This window comes from Chiroxiphia lanceolata, chromosome 7 (assembly GCF_009829145.1).
Source record: "Chiroxiphia lanceolata isolate bChiLan1 chromosome 7, bChiLan1.pri, whole genome shotgun sequence".
In the NCBI taxonomy this organism is placed as follows: domain Eukaryota; kingdom Metazoa; phylum Chordata; class Aves; order Passeriformes; family Pipridae; genus Chiroxiphia; species Chiroxiphia lanceolata.
Window position 1 is genome coordinate 31,125,787 of NC_045643.1, and position 20,886 is coordinate 31,146,672.

Below are 20,886 nucleotides of genomic sequence, written 5' to 3' on the forward strand. Positions count from 1 at the left end.
CTGAAGTCACAAAAGCAAAGGCAGTAATTAGTCTGCTCTCCAAGTTGATTGACATGCTTTCTACTGAAATCCATTGTAGAATTCAGCTCTGTTTGAAAACTGTTTTTATACAAGCATACAGTTTGAAAGGTGCATTCTTGCACATGCCTGCATTCTTAGAGTTTTATTACTGCAAATGTAGAATTCTATATTGAGATTAGAATCAAAATTAAGTTTCTGAAATCTGAATTCAAATTTGCTAAAAGGTTTTAAATGAGAAATTTCCATCAGCAAAGTTGACTTTGAGGGGTGGAATGTTTCCTGGACTTTTCTTCTGATTAGAGATCTTTACCCAGTGTAAAAATTTTATAAATTTCTGTTAAAATTAGAGCTTGTGGAAATTGTCATGTAAAAAGTACAGGCAGCTCCAAAACTCCAAACATATTCTTGACACAATTGCAGGGAAAACTGACAGCAAGCACAGTTGGCCAGATTGTTGGACTCCAGTCAGATGAGATCAAGCAAATAGTGTCTGAATATGCTGAAAAGGTAAGTGTCACCTGGATTGTGTTTTACCACATCGTGTTCAATAGCTCATTAATTTAGGCCTTAAGCTCCCAATTTAATTGCCATAATTCTCTTGAAACACACTGCTTCATTTATGCTGTGGATAGCAGCAAAGCCAGAATTCAGGGAAGTATTTTAAAGAGATGTATGAGTAATTTGAATTTAAGCAGCTGCTTAAATGTTTTTGTGAAGGAAGAAGGGCCTGAGTTGATACCTGTGCAAATTACAGGTCTAAACTCTAAATACATTTTAAAATGCTCAGTGTTTAGCACGGAAATACAGTTCTGAGGGCCTGCTCAGAAAAAAATGTAGGCCTCTTGCACTCAGGTTTTCATATACTGGGATCTTGCTTGCGCTGGGCTCCAATTCTGTCATGCCCTGGGTCTCTAGTTTTGAATCTTGTCTCATCAAACCCAAGCCTTTGTTGCTTTAAGGAGTCAAGGCAATTAAATGTGCACATTCGCCCCATTTATTGTGTTCAACTGTGATTGTTTTTACTGTAATGTGAAAAGAAAATCTGGCTCTTCAAGCAATTAATCCATACAATATATCACTGCCAGATATGAGTTATAGGTCGCTCTTATTTGTCCAATAGTTTTCTCATATTTCTTCCTTTTTGTTGACACATATGAGGTATGGAACCTTTCCCATTTGGGAGATAAACCCTATAGCTCAACAGAGTCTATAGCAAATTCCTGGCCTTTCTTTATTATAAAGAATTGGAAGAACAGAAGCCCAAGGGTCATATTTCAATGTTACATTTCTTCTGTTCTGAGAGAAGGCAGCAGAACCTTGACTATTATAGTAGAACAATGATTAATACTCTGGAAAGTAAGAACTGATTCAAGTCAAACCAAAAATAGATCACTTTTCAAAACTATTGGAGGTGATAAAATAAAATAAATTTCTGTGCACATATTCATGCATCAGAAAAAGAATTAAGGATGTTATCAAACAGTTTATTGAAGCTTCAGCAATGTTTGGATATAACATTAATAGTTTTAACCCCTTGTAACTAAACACAGTCTGAGGAATGCAGCAGTGCTTATTTGTCTACCGGAGTCTTAATAGAATCCACAGGCCCAGTGAAGATAGCTGACAAACAAAATTCTAGATCTGATGTTGCCATGTGCCAGGACCTTTCTTACAAGAGGCATTTTTGCAGAAGATCAATGCATACAGTTTTCTGCATTTGCCCCTCCATTCTGCTGCTGTGTTAACTTACTGAGTAAACTGGAGGGAGGATTTTGGTGTCATTCCTCACTTTCTAAAAATACTGACAGAAAATCGTTAACATGGCTTTTATCTGTCTATTCATCACCAGCTTTCTAAGGCCAATTATTCAATTATTATTCAATTATTTTGATTTTACTGAGAATTTACAACTACAGTGATCAATAACAAATGATTTTGCTAGGAGCAGAATAGGAGCAAAACCTTCTTCACTGGTAAAGTGAGAGAATGACTAAAAGTAGAGTAGTGCTGTGTCAAAACTACCCCCTTCAAAAATGCCTGAAGAAGAATACTCTTCAAGAGTTTTAGGTGCTGTTTGCAAGTTACTTATATCTTAAGTTGACTCAACATATTTTAGGATTTCTAGAATCCTATATCAAAAACTTTTATGCTCCCTATACAGTTAGTAGAAGTATTATACAATAAAATTTTTAACCTTTTAGTTTGGTTAGGGTTTGTTGTTCAAAGAAGATAATAAATTGGATATTTTTATATTTTTTTGATTTGAGGAAACACTCTAAAGCCCTTGTAAAGTTCTATAGAGTAATGTTTGAATTCTTTAACTATTAGTTTATAGCATATATGTGTGAGAGAATCTCATCATAAAGAACAACATTAATTGCAGAAGCTTTACCTATGAACTGTGGGAGACAGGCTCGGAAAGTCTAGAATTAGCCAGGTATTTTGGCTACTAGTTTTTGAGCTGCCATGGGTTAGTGATCCTCATGCGTAATGTGGTTTAATTTATCAAATTCTATCATACAAAATGAGGCTAATAACACTTTGTGTTTAACTAATTTGAATTGGCTAAATCTTTTTAGGGCAATTGAGCAGTTGCAGGAAACAGGGAAGAATACAGAAGTGAATCTATACCTGTGAGTGCTGGGGATAATGTGTGTTCACAGAAAAGTTGAAGGATGTATCCATGTATCCCTTTTTTTATGTGTAATTGAAGTTCATATATCGAGATAGAGTACCAAATTGATAATCTTAAACAGTCAGAAACATTAGTGCTCAGATACAGCTTTCTTAAACTGTAGTCAAAAGGCAGCTGCTGCTCCAGTGTAGTGAGAGATGAGGCAACAACAAGGTCGAAAGCAAAGTAGCTTCTATAATTTGTGCTTTCTTCCTTCTGTGCTGAAAGATGGATTTTTCTCCACAGCTTGGAACCTAGTTCCTCAATAACTTTACAGTGTTGCTGCAGAGTGGATCCTTAGCCCACTGTGACTGCATGAGGCTTATCTGTGGCTTTTTCATTTGCAGACCAGAAGGATTTCTCTGCAGAAACCTCTGCATTATAGTGATGGTTATTTCCCATTTTCAAAAAGAAAGCTCTAACAGTTCACTTTGTAAGACATGACTTTTTCTTTTTTTTTTTTTTTGTGCCAAAGCTGTACTGTATGGGGTTTTACTGTTTTTGCAAACATCAGTCTCGGACTGGTTTAGCTCATGTTTTTTTCTCTTGCATTTCCAGTTTTCTCAATTGGCATGTTATGCATATAAGATATTTTGAATGTATGGTGAGAAGGATGGGATCGTGGAATGCATGACATGATGAGGGAATGTAATTTGACTAAATAATGAGAAAAATAAGTAAGTCTGAGTGTTACAGGTGTTGCTTATAGGCATTTTTTCCTTTCCTGATAAAGGGAGAGAAAATATGTGGATTGTTGGGTTAAGAAGTCAGAATTGGTCTTGTGTTGTGGATATAAAAGTACAACAAATCATTAAGATGCTCTTCAAATTGAATAACATAGAAAATGGTGAAGAGGAAGACAGATTTTGCCTCTTATTTTCGTTTAAAATTAATCTGTTTACCTGTATGCCTAACGTGGAACCAGGACCAAATATGAGTGAAGAGTATGTCATACTTCTTGCAGCATTTTGGGTGATTATACATTGTAGTGGTTGTCAATATTTGGTGATTGTTCAAAAAGCACTTAGTATTGAAGTCTTTGACAGACTGTAAATTAGCACCTGAAGTACTTAAAAATTAACTGGCTTTCTAATGAAATATTGGAAAATGGATTAATTGAAAAAAAGAAGTATGAGTGCATGAAGCAAATTACCAAAACAGAGGACTTTCAAAAGTTACAAATAATTTCTAGGCAAATAATCCCTTAGACGTCAAGCTGTCACTGGTTATTAATCATTCTTTTGTCTACTGCAAATATACCATTTCTATTATAAATGTTATTTCTGGTAAAGAATGTTTCTGTCAGCTCTGCTTTCCCTATTCAGAGAGAATAGGAGACTGGATCCAGATTGCTGTCTTCATTATGTATTTATGAGACACTTCCTTGGCATTGCAGGCTGGATTGAGTAGTTCTCAAAGACTGGTGTCAACAGTACATGTGCACACACAAAAAACATTTACCACTCAGTGGGTTTTATCTACCACACTGAGTATGTTGTTGTCATTCAGCATCAAGATGCATCCAAGCCTCTATTTCAGAATCTAAATACACTATTGTTCAAGGCCTTTGAAAGTCCTGGATCTGCCTACTGGGGTGTAGAGCATCTCCAAGTCAACAAGCTCAGTAAATATCATGGCTTAAGGTGTTTTTTACCATTTTGTATTTTTTCTGTTTAAGGACTCTACCAGGTTTAACTGTAATGTTGATGCCAAAAAATTATGTCTGTCTTCTAATATACTGTATTATTTTCCACTTGTACCAGGACACTTGACTTTATTTTTAGTTTACTTTACCTGTAAATTTTGGAATATAATTCAGTTGTTCAGCTACTTCCTTATCTTGGTGTGAGAAAAATTGGTAAGTCATTCTTTCTGTTGGATAGTGGAGCGCAGTTCTAGATAAGAAAAATCATAGATGTGTCCCACTTTGGTATTTCATGAGCTTCTGAAGAAGCAGAAAGCAATGTTGTGAGGTCCAAAAGGCTGTTGTTATGGTTTATTTTAGCAATCTGAGCTTTCAGCTGAGGAGCGACCAGAAAGGCTTGGAGCTGCCCAACAACACAGAAGGAAGGTAGCATCTCTGAACAAGCAGATTTTGCAAAAAACCAAGCTCCTGGAAGAGGTAAGTATTGTGTGTGTAATAAAAGAAGAAAGCTCTGATAAATGTGGTTGATCACAAAGTTGTTGCTATCCAAAAAAGATTTGCAAGCTGTCTTCTGTACCAGCAGTTTGTCATGCTGAACATTCATTTCAGCGTCTCTGAATGTCTTGCTTGCACATTTATTACTAAGACAATGTGGCTGGTTTTATATTAAAAAATTGTGTAGCCCTGTCTGTGAGGAGGGGGCTAGCTAATCAAAACATGCGTTTCCTCTTTTTGCGTGTCTTTCACAGAAAAACAGAGAGAGTGTCATTGTTTGATTTGTTAGCTACAGTGTTGAATGTGCTGTTTTCACAGTTTTAAGAAACAATTTAGGAAGTTACTCTAAAATATGTTATAAATTACTTTTAACACTTCCTGTCCTTTATATGAGCCAGCTTGTCTCACCAAGGTGGGGTTTTTGCTGGTTTGTTTGTGGACGTTTTTGCGAGTTACTACTCAATTTTCATTTTCGCATTTTTTTTAGGAAGGAAAGGCTCTTGAATTTGGGAGTGATGTTTTTTTAATATCTATAACTAGGGGCAAGTATTCCATTATTCCTCTATTTCAACCTACTTACGCTATTGCCATTTAAACACAGAAAAGTGTAAGTGGAAAAGCTATACCATTACTGAAATGCTGCTTTTAATTATGCATACTGCTGTAATCAGCACCATTTTTAGCTTGAAGAATCTGATGAAAACATACTGCATCAGAGTCAGTAACTGGAAGAGCTTGCCAAAAAAATAAATAGTACTTGAGGAAAAAGAGTTACTGATGACTCCTGTGAGTGATGCTCTGTCAAGTACAGCACTGCTTCAGCAACCTTCATCTGCTTTTTGCTTTATTTTGCTCTGTTCTTGTCAGTAATGCCTTAACCTTACGTCTTAACTGGTTTTATCTGTTCAGTGTTGGGTTACAGGGGCTCTGATAGACAGGTGTCTGTATGAGACATTGTATGAGATGGTGTTATGTTCTGTCCTACAAACAACAGAGGTAAAAGAAAGGTAGCTTGGAAAGCCTTGCCTTCTATGGGATAGCTATGGAAGCACTGGATTCTAAACCTTCCTGCTCAGCCACTTACAGACTTAACTCACTTATTTATTTATTTATAAAATTAGAATAAAATAGTCTTTAACAGTGCTATAGTGTCTTTTATTTAAAGGTTGTTTATCCATTGAAGGCTTAAATCTCCTTCAAGTAAAGCATATGCTGTGAAACATTTTTTGAAGTCTCTGACTAACTTTCAACTGGAGAAATAAAACCTATGCACAACACATTCGAAAGACTAATTGCCTATCCTGTTCTTTGTTTCTCTCTTCTTTTTTTCCAAATTAATAAAAAGCTTTATTAAGAACCAGTGCAGGTTCTTCTTGATTTATTTTGCAGAAAAGAAGAATTTTGAGGGGTAGAGTATGACAGTGTTTTGGCTGGTCAATATTAGAATGCATTTCCTCTGGAAATTGGCAAACTAGTTTTGTTCTTCTTTAACTGATGCATATCTGTTCATGTTGCCCTCTGGCATGCCTATGTGTTAGAAATAGCATTTTTTTAATTGTCAGTAACACTACAATTATTATTTTCACTATACCTTGAATGCAAACTATGTCCATCACAATTCTTCTTCACTCTAGAGGGAAATATTAGAAAGTATTATGATATACTATAATTATGATGTTATTTTATATAATGAAATAAAATATAGGTTGTTTGTGGTTTGGTTTTTTTTTACTTGAGTTTATGTTCTTTTAACATTTTGGTAATATGAATTTTCCATGTCTGTTTATGTCAAACATAACTTTGGTGTCCTGTCAGGATGATGGCTGTCAGTAAGAAAAGTATTGACACTAACTAGCATTTAAATATAGGCTGAAGTGTCGGACTTTCAGAAACATAGTATGGACTTACAGACAGTTAAATCCTGGTGGATTCCCGTGTTCAATTGAAGTTAATTTCTGAAGTAGAAACACAAATTACAAAATGAGATGTTTGGAATTTCAGAAGTGGGGAATTTCAGTGTATCCCAAGTCACTGCAGTAGGTTTGTGTCACACTTTAACTCTTCTTTTAAACCACAAAGGCTGTAGGACACGTACATGTGAAGGGACATAGAGATATAGGGGGTGTGTATATTGTAGAATGGAGATAGATGCAGGCACTTGCAGCATCTGCTCTGAGCAAACCTGTTCCAGGTAAGAAGCTTTGTTGTCATGATTGGCAATGATGTAACACTGCCCTGTTATAAGAGAGAGCAGATTTGCTCAGATTTGAGTTCTAATTACAAATCTACAGGTTTTGGTTGTGTCCAACAGCTCACAACCATCTGTAGTTTTTCTCCATCTGTAGTCATACTGGAGGCATGCTCAGTTTGAGAGTGTGTATTTTCTAGAACACTGCATTGCCCTTGCATTCCCTTGTGGGCAGTTAGCTCAGGCTTAATTTTGGGGAGGACAGCCTGGGTACCGTTGTGGAGGAGAAGTGGCATTAGGAAATTGCAACAGCTAGCTCAGGTTTCAAAAAGTGCAAATGTGCACTAGCACAGCTTTCCAGCCGTGCTGTTCCCTTGATCTTTCTTGCCTAGTTGAACAGTAAGAGAGGCTGGTAAGTGAGCCCAGCAGTCATGGGTGGCTTTTGCAGCTCTCCTGTGTTGTGCAGTTATGATCTGGAAAGCAGAAAGGATTCATCAAAGTCTGTCTGCAGCCTCAATGACTGAAATGTTCAAAAGCATTTTGTCTGTAGCAGATGACTGTGATATTCCAGAGAATTTGAGCATAGTCTGGCTCCTGGATCAGTAATACAGAATATGTCTGTTAAGTAGATATATGTTGTGGGGATTACGTTTTCATGCCTCGTGCACGCAATTGCCTTTGCCAGTTTCCCTGGTATATGAATGAATGTATTTGCTTGTTTTCCATGTGCTGCTGAGAAGCAGAAAGCAGTTTAGGGTGAGGAGGAACCCTGGTTGTAAACCACACAAAATTGGTAGAGTTTTACTTCATTACGGATCTGCTTTGAACTGCCAAACAAACTTCACAATTCACAGGAAAACTTAAGTATTTCCTAAGTCTGTTTTCATGCCATTTTAACAGTTGAGGACCCTTTAATTCTTTGTGGCTTGTTTTCAGTAAGTCTCAGTGCTGTTTATATGTGGAGAAAAAAATGTACTGACAACTGTTAGCCAAATATAATCCTTTTATCACTTTAGTAAAGTAAAAATTTCCTGGCTGAATTTCTCTTACTACTTGCCAAAGGCAGTGTTTGAAATCAGTGATGGTCAAGACTCCACCTTTTTAAAAATATTTATGGAGTTTCAGCTTCAATAGTGTAGTAAGTTTTGGCAAGATTTCTCATAACAGATAGCTCTTCACTCTTCATGTCAGTTTTCATGAGATGTGGACTGCAGGCTTAAAATTTTTTCAGTTAGTTAGAATCCAGTCTATTGGTGAATTATTGGTGAAAAGTTATGAAAAACAATTAAAAAGGGGGTTTTTTAATATAAATTAGGCTTCGGAAAGGAATGAGTGGAGCATTAAATCACAGCTCTGTGTTGTGAACAGCAAACTAAACCAGCATGAAGGGAAGTGAAACAGAGCTACATGTGTGTTTTCTGTTTGCTCACTTCTGTTCCACTTTTGTAACCCGCGTCCCGTTTTTGTTGTTACTATTGGCAATGTTATCTTAAATCATAAGGACTTTAAAGAAGGATGCTCTTCTAAAATTAGCCTCTGTAAATTATTACAAGTGAAATATCCACCAGCATTTTGCTAACTGCCTTCTTGTTAGACTTTCCATAGTTACACAAAAGAAAACCATAAACCAGCTTGCTTATTTGGTATGGACATGTGGTATGCCCTTGACTTATTTGGAGAAGTACAAAATGGGACTCTCTTCTTAGCCTGGTGTGAAACTAGGCTGGTATAACCAGGCTAAATAAGTTTGAGTAATTTCAGAGTTCTGTGCAATAAGTTACCCTTCTGTTGCCATATATTTTGTACAATCTACTGTTTATTCTGGGACTTTATCTAGAAGGTCACATGGTAAATGTTCCTGTCATTAATTAAATATTCAATCACAATTCTTGCAATCAAATGCTCTCAGAATAGCTGACAAGAAAAGACAGTGTCTGTGATGGTTGGCCTGTTGTTTAAGAGACAGTCATGAACAGCTCAGATATTGCTGTTCTGCATTACAGGTGTAATTAGTGTGAATATAGAATTAAAATCTTTTCTTTCTCTTTCATAACAGTTGCAAGCTAAATGTACTGATCTGCAGGCAAAATGTACCGAAGCAAAAAAGACATTAGCTGAGGTAATCTTTGTTTGTTTTCCTGTGTGCTGATTGTAGCTGAAATGTTTTTAAGAAGTTCTGTGTGTGAAGGAATGTATTAAATGGTGAAGGTGTTTGCCAGCTTAACTCATTAATCCCATGGTGTGGGAAAGCTAAGTAGCATGACTCATGTGTGGAAGTGTATTTCAGTTTATTATTAATTGCAACCCTTAGGTTAAGAGTTACAGTGAAAAACTGGACAAGGAATTGGCAGCCTTAGAAACAATAGAAGCCCAGGCAGATTCTAGGTAAGTTTCTTCCTTTATGACCTTTGAAATTCTGAAAAATAATGACTTTTAAAATTAATAATTCAATGTTTCTTCCTTTATCAACCTACACAAATAACTAAAATTTGAAAATTAAATAATTCTCCAGCTTGCTTTCCAAGGACAGGAAAACATTACCATAGTGTTCAGTCAGAATGAAAAGTGTCAGTCTGTAGTTCAAAATAATTGTAGGTGTTTAAAACAGAAGAACCCTAGACACATTTGACAAGTAGCTGAGGCCTTCTTGAATTATTTTGTTCGTATTTGAAGCTTTCATCTCAAATAAATTAAATAGGAGTCTCTCAAAACTTCCACAGTAATGAGGTTAAAACATAGCAAAGCCATCAAAATACTCAGTGTAATACTGCATCTTTATTTTGACCTTGGTATATCAGTGGTGGTATTTGGGGTTTTAATTTACCTAGATTTTATTAGAAATTTACTTAGAACTAAGCTTGTTCTAATATATGTTAATTCTCCATCTGTTTAAATTAGAAACTAAAAATCTAATATGGTTTACTGGATCTTCAAATTTAGCATATTACAGAGTCTGCGAGCGCTGGTGGCCATGAATGAAAACCTGAAAAGCCAGGAGCAAGAGTTCAAAGCACATTGTAGGGTAAGTTCCAGTGTCTTATGTAAGGATTAATTTAAAACTTGGTGAGTAAGCATTGTACTTCCTGATTTGTTGTTGTGCTGTGTGTGTCGCTGTCTGTCATCTGTCCTGCACTCCCCACCCTCTGTGTTCTGGTAGTTCCAGGCTGATGCTGAATATTGCCACCAGCTTGATTTGCAGCAGAATTATGGGCAGTTTCCTGTATCTGGAGCAAGGCTGTGACCAAAAGGGCTGGCACTGGATTAACCAGAGGGACCTGCCCCCTGCCCTGAGAGCTGCCAGGGCAGCTGAGTTCATGTGGCTGTCCTTAATACAGGGCAGTTCCTAGACACCAGATCTGCCTTGTGCTGCTCAAAGCTGTGGCCCTTCTGGCTTTTCTCCTGCTCATCACCATTCTGCTGAGAGCAACCTGGGGTGGCTGACAGGGATACTAAAATGTAAGTTTGAGGTTGGGCTGTACTAGACACCCACCTGTGCTATTCACAGCCTGAAATGGATTATCTCTTCCCGGATAATGCAGCCAGCAGGGACCTGAGGAGAGGCACAGTGCCAAAGAGGAGTGTTCATCAAGGCCCCTATCTGTGGAGCAACCCACCAAAAGAGACAAGGCCGAGATGGAGCTATTCCGGTTTTCAGAACGTGTTCCAGTTTTACTGCTTAATTGCTGTTTCACTTTCCTGTTTACTGCTGTGTTTATGGACTGCCCAGAAATATGATCAGAGAGAAATGTTTTCATTTCCTTCTATTCAAACAACAGCAGATGTAATTTAATAGAATGAAAAGAAGCAAATAGTGCCCTAAGGCCTACATGGAGCATAAGAACCTCATGTTCTCCATACGTACTCCTTTGGAAAGCTCTAAAGGATTGTAATGGGAACTTCCTTGCAAGTAACTTTAGGTTCATTCATTTCTACAAATGCCATATGTTACAATCCCATGTCACTCTGCTGCTATTGTAATATTGCTTTGCTTCTTCAGCTTCACTGCCCATGTCACTCATTAGCTGTCTTAGCTGGATCTAGTGTATTTGCAAGTAAAATAAATCTGTTTCTGTGTTTGATAAAAGCAGACAGTTTAATGTGATAAGTATTAATGGATGCCTTATCCTTAAGCAGGGAATGCTGTTCAAACTGTGTGTGGTCAGCTCTGCAGTTTTGTTAGTGTGGGTTGTCAAGATCCCTGCTCTCCCCTGCTAAGAGAATAGGTCTCAGTTAAAAGCCTCATCATTTTTTGTTTGTATTACAGGAAGAAATGGAGAGACTTCAACAAAGTATTGAGAATTTGAAAGCTGAAGCAGCGGAAGATGGGGAGGAACAGGTAATAGCAAATGTCTTAAGTTTTTTACTTACAATTTTTGTTTTGAAATGTTGGTTTAAGTCCTTCTGACTTTTGAGACATTCTCGTAAGCATTAAAGTATCTGCTGAAATATCTGAAAAATTCCATATCCCCCTGGTAAAGGCACAGATGAGGCTAATAATCCTAGAAATAATTCCTGTTCTGGAAACAGCTGTAGCATTCTTGATTATTCTTGCAGGATCCATGGGGATCTACTCAGTGATGCTTTTGTGCATCTTTGTTCTTTTGTGCATTACTTCTTTCTGTATGGTACCAGAGAAGAATCTCTGGGAGTTAAGAGCTGTGCATACCTCTGACAGAAACAGCTCTTCCTCAGAAAGCATGTTTGGCTTGGTTGTTTTTTCGTTAGAAGTGGGTTTATTTGAAGGATGAAAGCAGGAGTTTTCAGTGGCTCGGTACATTGCATGCTGTGAGCAGCTGTCAGAAGTTAGGCTTTAACACAAGTGCATCCAGAGTGATGGCAATGAATAATGAATGAACAGAAAAGGAAAAGCTTGAATGACTTGTATATTCTGTGGGTAAACATTTGATACATTCATGCCTCTGAGATGAGGTAGATCAGAAGTTCTGTGATGCTGCTGTCCTTCTGAACACAGCATGAAAAAATTAGAAAGTAAACATAAACCTTAAATTTTTTAACAAGAAAAAGTTACCTTGAAGTCCACAATCCAGGAAATATTGAATACGTGTCAGAAGATTTATGTTCTCTCCTGATACCTTGTTTATTTTTAAACCCACCACTGAATCAAAGTATAAACACTCAGACAAAGGGTACGGACAATCTTCTGATTCATATTTAAAGTGCGACTCTTGGAAAGTAGTGCAAATACTATTGACAAATCTTAAACTAAAATATCAAAAATTAAAAGCTAGCTAAATGCACTTGCTTACAGTAGATGTGTCAGGTTTTTAATACAGATTATGAATTATTGTTAAAAAAACAACTAAAACAACAAATGGTGATGTCATTATAGGCACCGTTAAATGGAAGATAGAGAAAAAAAGAAAACAAACCCAGTCTGCTCATTTTTGCACTACAGCTCTTATATGCTACTGTAATACACAATTGCTTTGGGTTCTCAAATTCTAGGAGCCGAATAAGATCATAGAACAGCAGTACCAAGCTGAGAAAGAGAAACTTCAAAAGATCCGGCTGTTACTGGTGAGTAACTCTTTGTGAATTTACTTGTATGAAATTGTTGACATTTTTCTTCTCTTGTAACTTCTAATACTTCTCTTTGTTGTTCTAATTTTAACAAGTTCTTCTGCCACAAATCAATTACAAAAAAAAAAAAATTGATCCTCAGCCAATGCTTTTCTTTTTTAAAATAAATTATTTAGTAACAAAGTATTGCTGGGGGGGCGGGCTTCATCCATTTTAAGAAGAGAACAAGAAGAGGCTTTGTTTTCTCCCCTCCTAACTTTCTATTCAGGCACGAAGAAACAGAGAAATAGCCATTTTACAGCGCAAGATTGATGAAGTACCCAGCCGAGCTGAGCTCACACAGTATCAGAAGAGATTTATTGAACTTTACAGTCAGGGTATGTATATCAAGCAGGAACATCCTGCTAAAGGCTAAAGCCCTGAAAGGAGGGCAGTTGCATTTTGAGCATATGGCATGTAACAACAACACTATTAATTTTGTGGTATTTTAAGGGTCTTTTGGTATTCATGTTCTACACCATATTTTCAAGGTTTTATAAGCTGGGCTTTAAGAATTTCCCTGAGGGTGAAACTCAATGCACAAGATCTCTGGAGTAAATTTTGTCTGCAACAGGTTCTGTCGTTTAGGTTAATGACCAGTGTGTTTAGAAAGTCCTTAATTTACCATTGACAAATGAGATTGCTGTAAGTTTGAGTTGTGTTTAATTAACTTGCCTTACCATTAGATTGCATTTGTTGTTTTCATTGGAGTATCTGATTCTGAACCAAACTGTGTCAAGAACTACAAAGAAAAGGCAGTCTCTTGAAGGGACTGTTTTCTTTCATTTTTGATTAGTAAAATCCTACAGTATCTTAGTAGAAAGAGAGTACAAATTGTCTTTAGCTTCTATGATCAGAAGTTATAAAATTGGGAAATGTGCTCAGTTGAATTTTTGGATAGGAGTGTGTTTGCTGTGCATGGATGGTATGGAACATGCAAATGGAATAAAATTTCAAAATTGTTCATTAAACTGATAACAGACCAGTGTGCTTACTGGTGTATATTTAATGAGCTTGTATATTAGCATAAGCTAAGTCTCTACTAAAAAGAACTAGCTAATGTTTTAAAGATATTCTGCATTTATTAAATATGTGTGTGAACCAAGCTCTTGAGGGTTGAACAGTTCCAGTCTGGTTTTCCAACTGTGATCCAGATCCTTTGCCCTGGTGAGGCATTTCTAGTGACACAGTCGTGTGCTGTCTTCCATGTGTGTTGTCTAACTCAATACGTGGAAGAGATGTGAGTAAAAATCCAGTACTTCTTCCCCCCTCTTTGCTGTGCCATGCAGTTCATTTAATCAGGACCAGCTACAAAGAACTTTGTTGTCTTGCATTAATTCAGTCTCTATCAGAGCATCCACCTGCTCAGATGATTGAGCTTCATTTATATAGGAAGTACAGAAAGATTGGAATCAAAGAGACTTGTGCAGCTTGCAGGTAGATTTAAGATGCTTTGAATTTTATGGGACTTTGTTTTCTATAGTACAATGTGTAGTAACTCAGGATAACAGAGTGCTCAGTCGTGGTTGGCAACTTGTGTCATACAGGCTAAGCTTCTGGAAAAGTGAGCTGACAATCTCTAGCCAGTCTTTCTGTGAATTGTGGTAATTTTAGAGGTATGTAGAGGCTTTTCATTTAGCCAGATTCAGATGACCTTCAGAGTTGATTTTTTTGAACCTTGATCCAAGGGGTGTTGGATAAGAGTCTTCAGCGATGACTTCCAACCTTAGTGATTTTGTGATTTTTGTACTAGAATGCTTTTCGGTTATTTTTTACCTAACAGAGCCTCTTCCACTGAAAACATTAAGCTGAGGCTTCAAGAGAATCAATGAGCCAATTGGCTCTGTCTTCCTCTTCTTCTTTGTCTGTTGTACCTTACACGGGTTCTGGTGAGTGCCCATAAGGCTCCATAACTTGGTACAACGTTCTGCCCAGTGGAAATCTTGAGAGGTTTTCTCAGCTGGTACATGGAATCCATAAAAAATCTGGACTACCAGAGCTGCTGCAAGAACAGAAAGAGCTGCACGAAGGAAGTGGTTGGGGAAAAGCCTCTTCCATTTGGCAACAGTTCTGCAAAACCCAGACTAACTAGGAGACCACATTTGACATAAGCCTGTTGCCTGTGTTTCTGCAGTTTTTCATACTGCAGCATGATTTCACCTTTTGGAAAATCTTTGTGGAACATACTGAACAGCCCTTACTAATTTGTCAACCTGTGCCAGGCTTTTCTGATTTCCTCAGTGTTTCCAGGCTCCTGGTACTCAGTGTGTTCCTCGAGGCTGCGGCATGAGCAGAACGTCACATTTGTACTGTGACACTGACAAAGCTCTTTGATCCCAAGCATCTCCTACTGCAGAAGTAGCCACTGCTGAACTTCTGTCACTAAGACATACAGCTTTGGGCTGTGGGTTGCTCCTGAGCTTCAGCTGGAGAAGAGGATGGTACAAATCAAAAGCTGGAATTTTTTTAAAAAATTTTGGAAGTTCAGTGAGGTTGTGCTGTGGGAAGGAGGTCATACTGTCTGTAAATGGTTCTATTGAAAAGCTTAGCCAAGTGTATTAGTTCCATAACGGTATTATTTAAAGATGGCAGTTGGTTAGCCTTTAGAGTGTGATGTAATGAGCATGATTTCACCAAGGTTTATCTTTTTTAACCCATGCATTTTTTTCCAGGTTCTGGTTTCTAGACAGTACTTAATATATTAATGATTTCTGCTGTCTTTCTGTGTTGAACTCTTTCCCTGGTAATCACAAATATCTTGGGTTTCCTTAGGCATCAAAGAAAAGAAGAGCACTCAGCAGATTTGAGTATCAGGCATCATCTTGTAGGCCCAAAGGGAAGGCATGGCTGAGCCTTACCTTCCTCAGCGACCTCTGACCAACATCTGCTATAAACACCTAAACCAGAAAGTATTATTTAATTCTATCACCATGAATAGATTCTAAGAAGATAAAAAAGGCTTTGAAACAGAAAAAGCTTTGTTGGTCATCTTGCACCTGTGCAGCTTGGAAATATCTAATGCACTTTATTCCCACACAGTACTATCAGATTGTCTGTCTGTCCCTGCCCAGCCTGTGCCTCTCCAACACCACAGCTGTGCCAGGGCCACTGTGAGCAGCACAGGAACCTGTGTGGTGTAAGGGTAAAGCTGGAGAAGAAAGGATGGACAGGCTGATGGTGCCAACATATGTTGCCATAAAGGACTGTCAGCATTTGAGGCTTAATTTAGACACTGAGCTGTGTTGTCCTTATAAAAGATGATAGCTGGAAACCCTACTGAGATTTACATTCAGAGGGAACATCCCTCCAAAGTGTATTAAAGACTGTGTTCCATTATTGATAGTGGAAAGTATGGTATATAAAGCCTATGAAGTATTTCTACAGATTCCATTTTGCCTCATGTTCTTTTATTATTCTACTCCTTTTTTTTTTGTTTGCAGTCTCAGCAACTCACAAAGAAACGAAGCAGTTTTTTACTCTTTATAATACACTGGATGATAAGAAAGTATATTTGGAAAAGGAGGTAAGAAGTTGTTATTACTGTTTTCTAAATATTCCATCTGTGGAGAAGGAGATAAAAAGATTTTACTTGGCTTTCACCATATTCAGTCCTGTCATAGCAGAGTTACCAGTCTTTGTAAATAAAAACAACTGATTCATAGGAATATTTCTAATCTTGGAGGGGAAATGGTCTGTGTTGTAAGAGAACTGATGTTAGTACACCATGTTTGAACCACTTGCTGTGTTCACAAAACGTCAGTGACATTTGATTAGCAAATATCTCTGTCGTGTTATCACAGGTCCAAATTGCCCTATTTTTCTGTTTTTTGTCAATATTTTATTATGAACCAATGGTCCAGGAAATAACTTTGGAGAGCAAATTCCAGCTGCTGTCAGCAACATCAGAGTTAGTTCTCAGGGTCTGAGCCTGCCTGCAATGAAGCCACTAGTGATTTTCCTATATCAGAACAGTAGTTTTCATGGGAGCAACTTGGTTGTTGTCTCTCCCAGCTATACAGGGTTCACCACTTTGTTAGGCATAACTTAAGTGAGTGATTTCAGCTTTCTTTTTTGGCAATGACAAAACATCTGATTTCAGTAAAGACGGAGAAATAGGAGTTGTCAAGAGTTGATAAAAATTATGACTTTACTTTCAAAATATGTTTTGATACTTCAGGCTTCTCTGTTTATTCTGATGAAATAAGAACAAATTAGTGAGTTTTGCATTACTTAGATATATTTTTTTAGTTTGACAAACAAGCAGTGGTCAAATTTTTGACTGTGTAAAGACACTGTATCTCTGGTTTCAAAGATCATAAGCAACCATTTCCTTCCCTTGAGTAGCTGATTCTAATCTACTTGTCAGGTAGTTTTCATTTTTTCCATTCAGAAGAGTCATATACCAGACTTAAAAAACTACATTAAGTAGCAGCTATAGGATTTATATTACTTTTGCTTCTCCCCTAGGTTAAATTCGGATTTGTTTTTTTTATTTTGAGGACAAGCCTGCAAATTTTAAAAGCATGCCAAGATTGTTTTTGAAATGGGCACACATAAACAACAGGCAAGAGAACACAGAGCAGATTTATTTCACTGATATATAAATTGGAAGTACTCTTGTCAAAATAAATCAGTGCCTTTTTGGGGGAGAATTCTCACAGGGAGAATTCTTAATGTCCTTCTGATGCCATCTTAACTTAGTTAAATGTATAATATCATTGAGATTTCCTTGAGTCACTTAATATGAGAACTGAGGTTTCAGCAACTAAATATTGTCTAGTAATGTACAAAAGATGCCTTGGCATCTGTGCCTCACAAAGATTTCTGGAATATACTTACACTTTTTCTTATTCCTGGTTTTTTTTTCTTTTCTCCTTCCCAAACCAACCCTTTCATAGAACACACTGAACATCATTGCTTTAAAATAGCAATAGCAGGAATTACTCTGAAGTTGAATTTTGGCTATGGAGGTTTTAGTTCTGACATGAATGGTCTCTGTGATCGTGGTTCATGTTTTCATCATTATTTTGTGAAAGATTTTTTAAATGCTTTTTTAACTCCTTTTTTTCATAATGTCTTTCAGTTTTGGGGTGCAGACTCTGATTCACTGTAATGTAACACGTCACATCTTCCTGTGCAGTGGTTGTGCAGTACTGCTGTGCAGTGTTACTTTTCATGACGTGAATACTTTGTGGTATAAACTGTAATTACATTCTCAAACACACACTTATTGGAAGAGTCTTGAGGCAGGGATTTGGATTTGGCAAATATTGATTTGATCATTGATATGATGAGTCATGCAACAATTTCTGTCCTGTAAATAACAAGAATTCTTAAGCATCTTGGCTGCTTTGGAGTCTGTTCAGAATTTGTTTGTTTGAATTTTCCAAGGGAAGGTCAGGAACACCTGCAGATTCTGCCATGCATGTGCTTATTGCTGTCTCATCCAGGTGGAAGGTTTTAAATTTTAGAGAGATGAGTTCAGCTTTCCACAGCAGTGGGGCAGGTGATTCTGTTTGCTACACTTGGGTTTGTTTAATGCAGAACACTTCAAACACTCATCAAAAGGAGAAACTGCTTGGAAGGCTGAATCACAGGAGACTTGCAAGATGTATTCAAAGCCAAGAGAAAGGGTCACATTAATTGCTAGTTGCTGAATTTTAATACTCTCAGTAATACCTAAAAAACAAGACAAAAATCAAAGGTGGTTACATGGGATGTATTGAATATAGTTTAATTAGTTGGGGGAGTTTATACCAAGCAACAAAATAGTCCTGTGATGCTGTTATAAATAGCTATTTTTGTGTTGAGTCAGTGCAATGTTAGTGAAATGCCATTCTGTACCTTTTGCAAGTTCATCTTTTAGCATCCTGTAAAGTACATATAAGCAAAGCAAGTAATGATGCAGTTCAGAAACCTGTAAAACTCATCTGCATGATGAAAGCAGGGCAGGAATTCACCTGCTGTGCCTGCACTGCTTGGTGAATCTTCACAGGATTGTGTGGAGATACTTCATCACAATACAGTGTGTGGTTCCAGTCTCAGAGACAAAAGTGGTGGTTTTTTCTGTTTATTTGTGATGTGCTTGTGCACAGTCACTGTTGAACACTGGGCCAGTACCTGTAAGGTATTTTAATGTCAAGTTTCAGCACATTTTGGACATGTGTACAGGCCATTTTACCATATGGCTTTAGTTTGGGAAGTCATCGTGCTAGAACATTCTCAGTGATATCATTGAGTGTCAGTGAAATTAAAAATCTCAGTTGTGATCCAAGACCTACTTCTGCTTTCTGTGATTCCACCACTGAAATAGATTTTACTAATCAGAAGAATCGTGGGGTTTGTTCTGAAAGAAAGCTTATGGTGATTTTCATACAGCTGGCTGCTTTTCAGGGCAGTATCTCTGTAGTCAATTTTTTGAACTAAATTTCATCTTATTGTCTGTGAGAACTCATATCAGAAAAGACAAATGTATATTCTTTTTTGATTTTCTAATTCACAGGTTAACTTACTAAATTCTATTCATGACAACTTCCATCAGTAAGTAATGGTCCTTTATCTCTTTATAGTGGCAAAGAATTGGTTGGAAGAATGGGAGTGGGCATCAGTTACAGAGACTAAAAATTTGTTAAAGTTTTATAATCATAAACTGGTTTATAAAATAGTTTATTAATTCTGATTAAGCCAGTTAGGTAATTCCAAGTCTATGATTCCCCAAACTTTTATAGCCAACATATGTTTTTAATATCTGAGTCTTTGGATGTGGAAATCCCGTCATAATTTTCCTGGCATTAATTTAAATCTTTTCCTCCATTTTGTGAAGTTGTGGTTATTACATTATGTACAAAACATCAGACTGGGATATATTTCAGACATGTTTATTTTAAAACAACCCTGTATTTAAAGGTTTTGATATAGTGTGAAGTCCTTATGTAAAATCATGGTTCCCTTGGAAGTTCATGGTCAAATATCAGTCTGTGATGCAGCCAATGTTTATTTTTCTCTGGATCTTTTTGATTTCAGAAACAAAAGCCCATTAGGAATTTTTGTCACAGCAGTTCAATTCAGGAGAGTCATGAGGGAGGAGATGGCCATTTAGTAGTTTTAAACAGTTCTTCCTATTATATCTTTTTATAATTCTGTTATGAAATTCTAAGCTTTTTTTTTTCAGAGTAATTATCTCTTTACTTTCTTCTATACCCTTGTGACCTTCTGTATTTGATCAGAATTATTTTTAATTTTTTTTTCCTATTATGTTATCCAGCACAATAATTACAACAAAACCCAGGAATTTACTATTTCAGATGTTTTCCTTTGAAGCAGGGATCGTAGATCTGTTTTGCTCAGTGATGAGATTCTTTTGTCCATACAATAGAAACTAATATTGTAATTGACAGCTGGGCTTTGGACTGGGGGCTTTTTGGGGGGGTGTGCGCAGGGGATTGCATTTTCCTTGGTTTATTTTTTCTTGCTCTGTTTAAGGTATGTTAAAGTCTAAAATGATTTCTAGGCTTTCCCTGTTAGGGCCTGAAATTGCTTAGTGAATATTTTCTGACCTCCTAGACCTCTACTAACTTCCTTAACATTCATAACAGCGATTTTTTTCTTAAAAATTTATGCTTTTATTTAGTTATTTGCAATTTATTTCTGTACAGCACATGAGAACAAGGAACTGAGAAGGGACAACACTTGTGATGAGCTCTGCAGTCTCTGTTCCCCTCTTTGGTAGCTTATAGCAGCTGAAGAGCTGCACTGTTACTGAAATCACTGCTTGCAAAGATGAATATTTACACAAAACACTAAGCAATGAGAATTCTTGGATGTGGCCAAATGTACAAGACACTTTGTACGTTGAGCTTGTAGCTGAGACACAGTGTTTCACATCCCTGTCAGGTGTTACATTTTTTTCTTTCCAGAGCAATGGCATCTTCTGGTTCTCGTGAACAGTTTTTACGGCAGATGGAGCAGATTGTAGAAGGCATCAAACAGAATCGAATGAAGGTCTGAGACTCCTCTCACTTCTCTTTGCTAGAACCTGGGAGTTATTTCAGCAAAGCCTCTTGGAGAGATCCATTATGTGAGGTGCAAATAAAGCAAGCATCTAACAAGTATTATCTCTTTTTCACATTGATAAGAAACTTCTCACCACTAAATGTCAATGAACAGAGTAGAACAGAGGTGTTATAACACCTGACAGGAAGCTTGGTTATTGGCAGTGTAGTGATTTAAATGCTTGAGACAGCTGAATGTCACTGAACTCAGGGAGAGCTCCTCCACCTGGAT

General features: G+C 37.1%; 1 protein-coding gene across 1 annotated transcript in view; it reads left to right on the plus strand.

Moving 5' to 3' along the window:
* CCDC93 (coiled-coil domain containing 93) overlaps positions 1–20,886 on the plus strand; it is a 39,824-nt gene that overhangs the window by 15,972 nt on the left and 2,966 nt on the right. Inside the window, exons 11-21 of the mRNA XM_032692534.1 lie at positions 442–528; positions 4,701–4,817; positions 9,080–9,142; positions 9,335–9,408; positions 9,964–10,045; positions 11,288–11,359; positions 12,490–12,561; positions 12,833–12,941; positions 16,044–16,126; positions 19,106–19,143; positions 20,520–20,604. Coding sequence (XP_032548425.1) covers positions 442–528; positions 4,701–4,817; positions 9,080–9,142; positions 9,335–9,408; positions 9,964–10,045; positions 11,288–11,359; positions 12,490–12,561; positions 12,833–12,941; positions 16,044–16,126; positions 19,106–19,143; positions 20,520–20,604 — 882 coding nt within the window. The remainder of the gene's footprint in view (positions 1–441; positions 529–4,700; positions 4,818–9,079; positions 9,143–9,334; positions 9,409–9,963; positions 10,046–11,287; positions 11,360–12,489; positions 12,562–12,832; positions 12,942–16,043; positions 16,127–19,105; positions 19,144–20,519; positions 20,605–20,886) is intronic.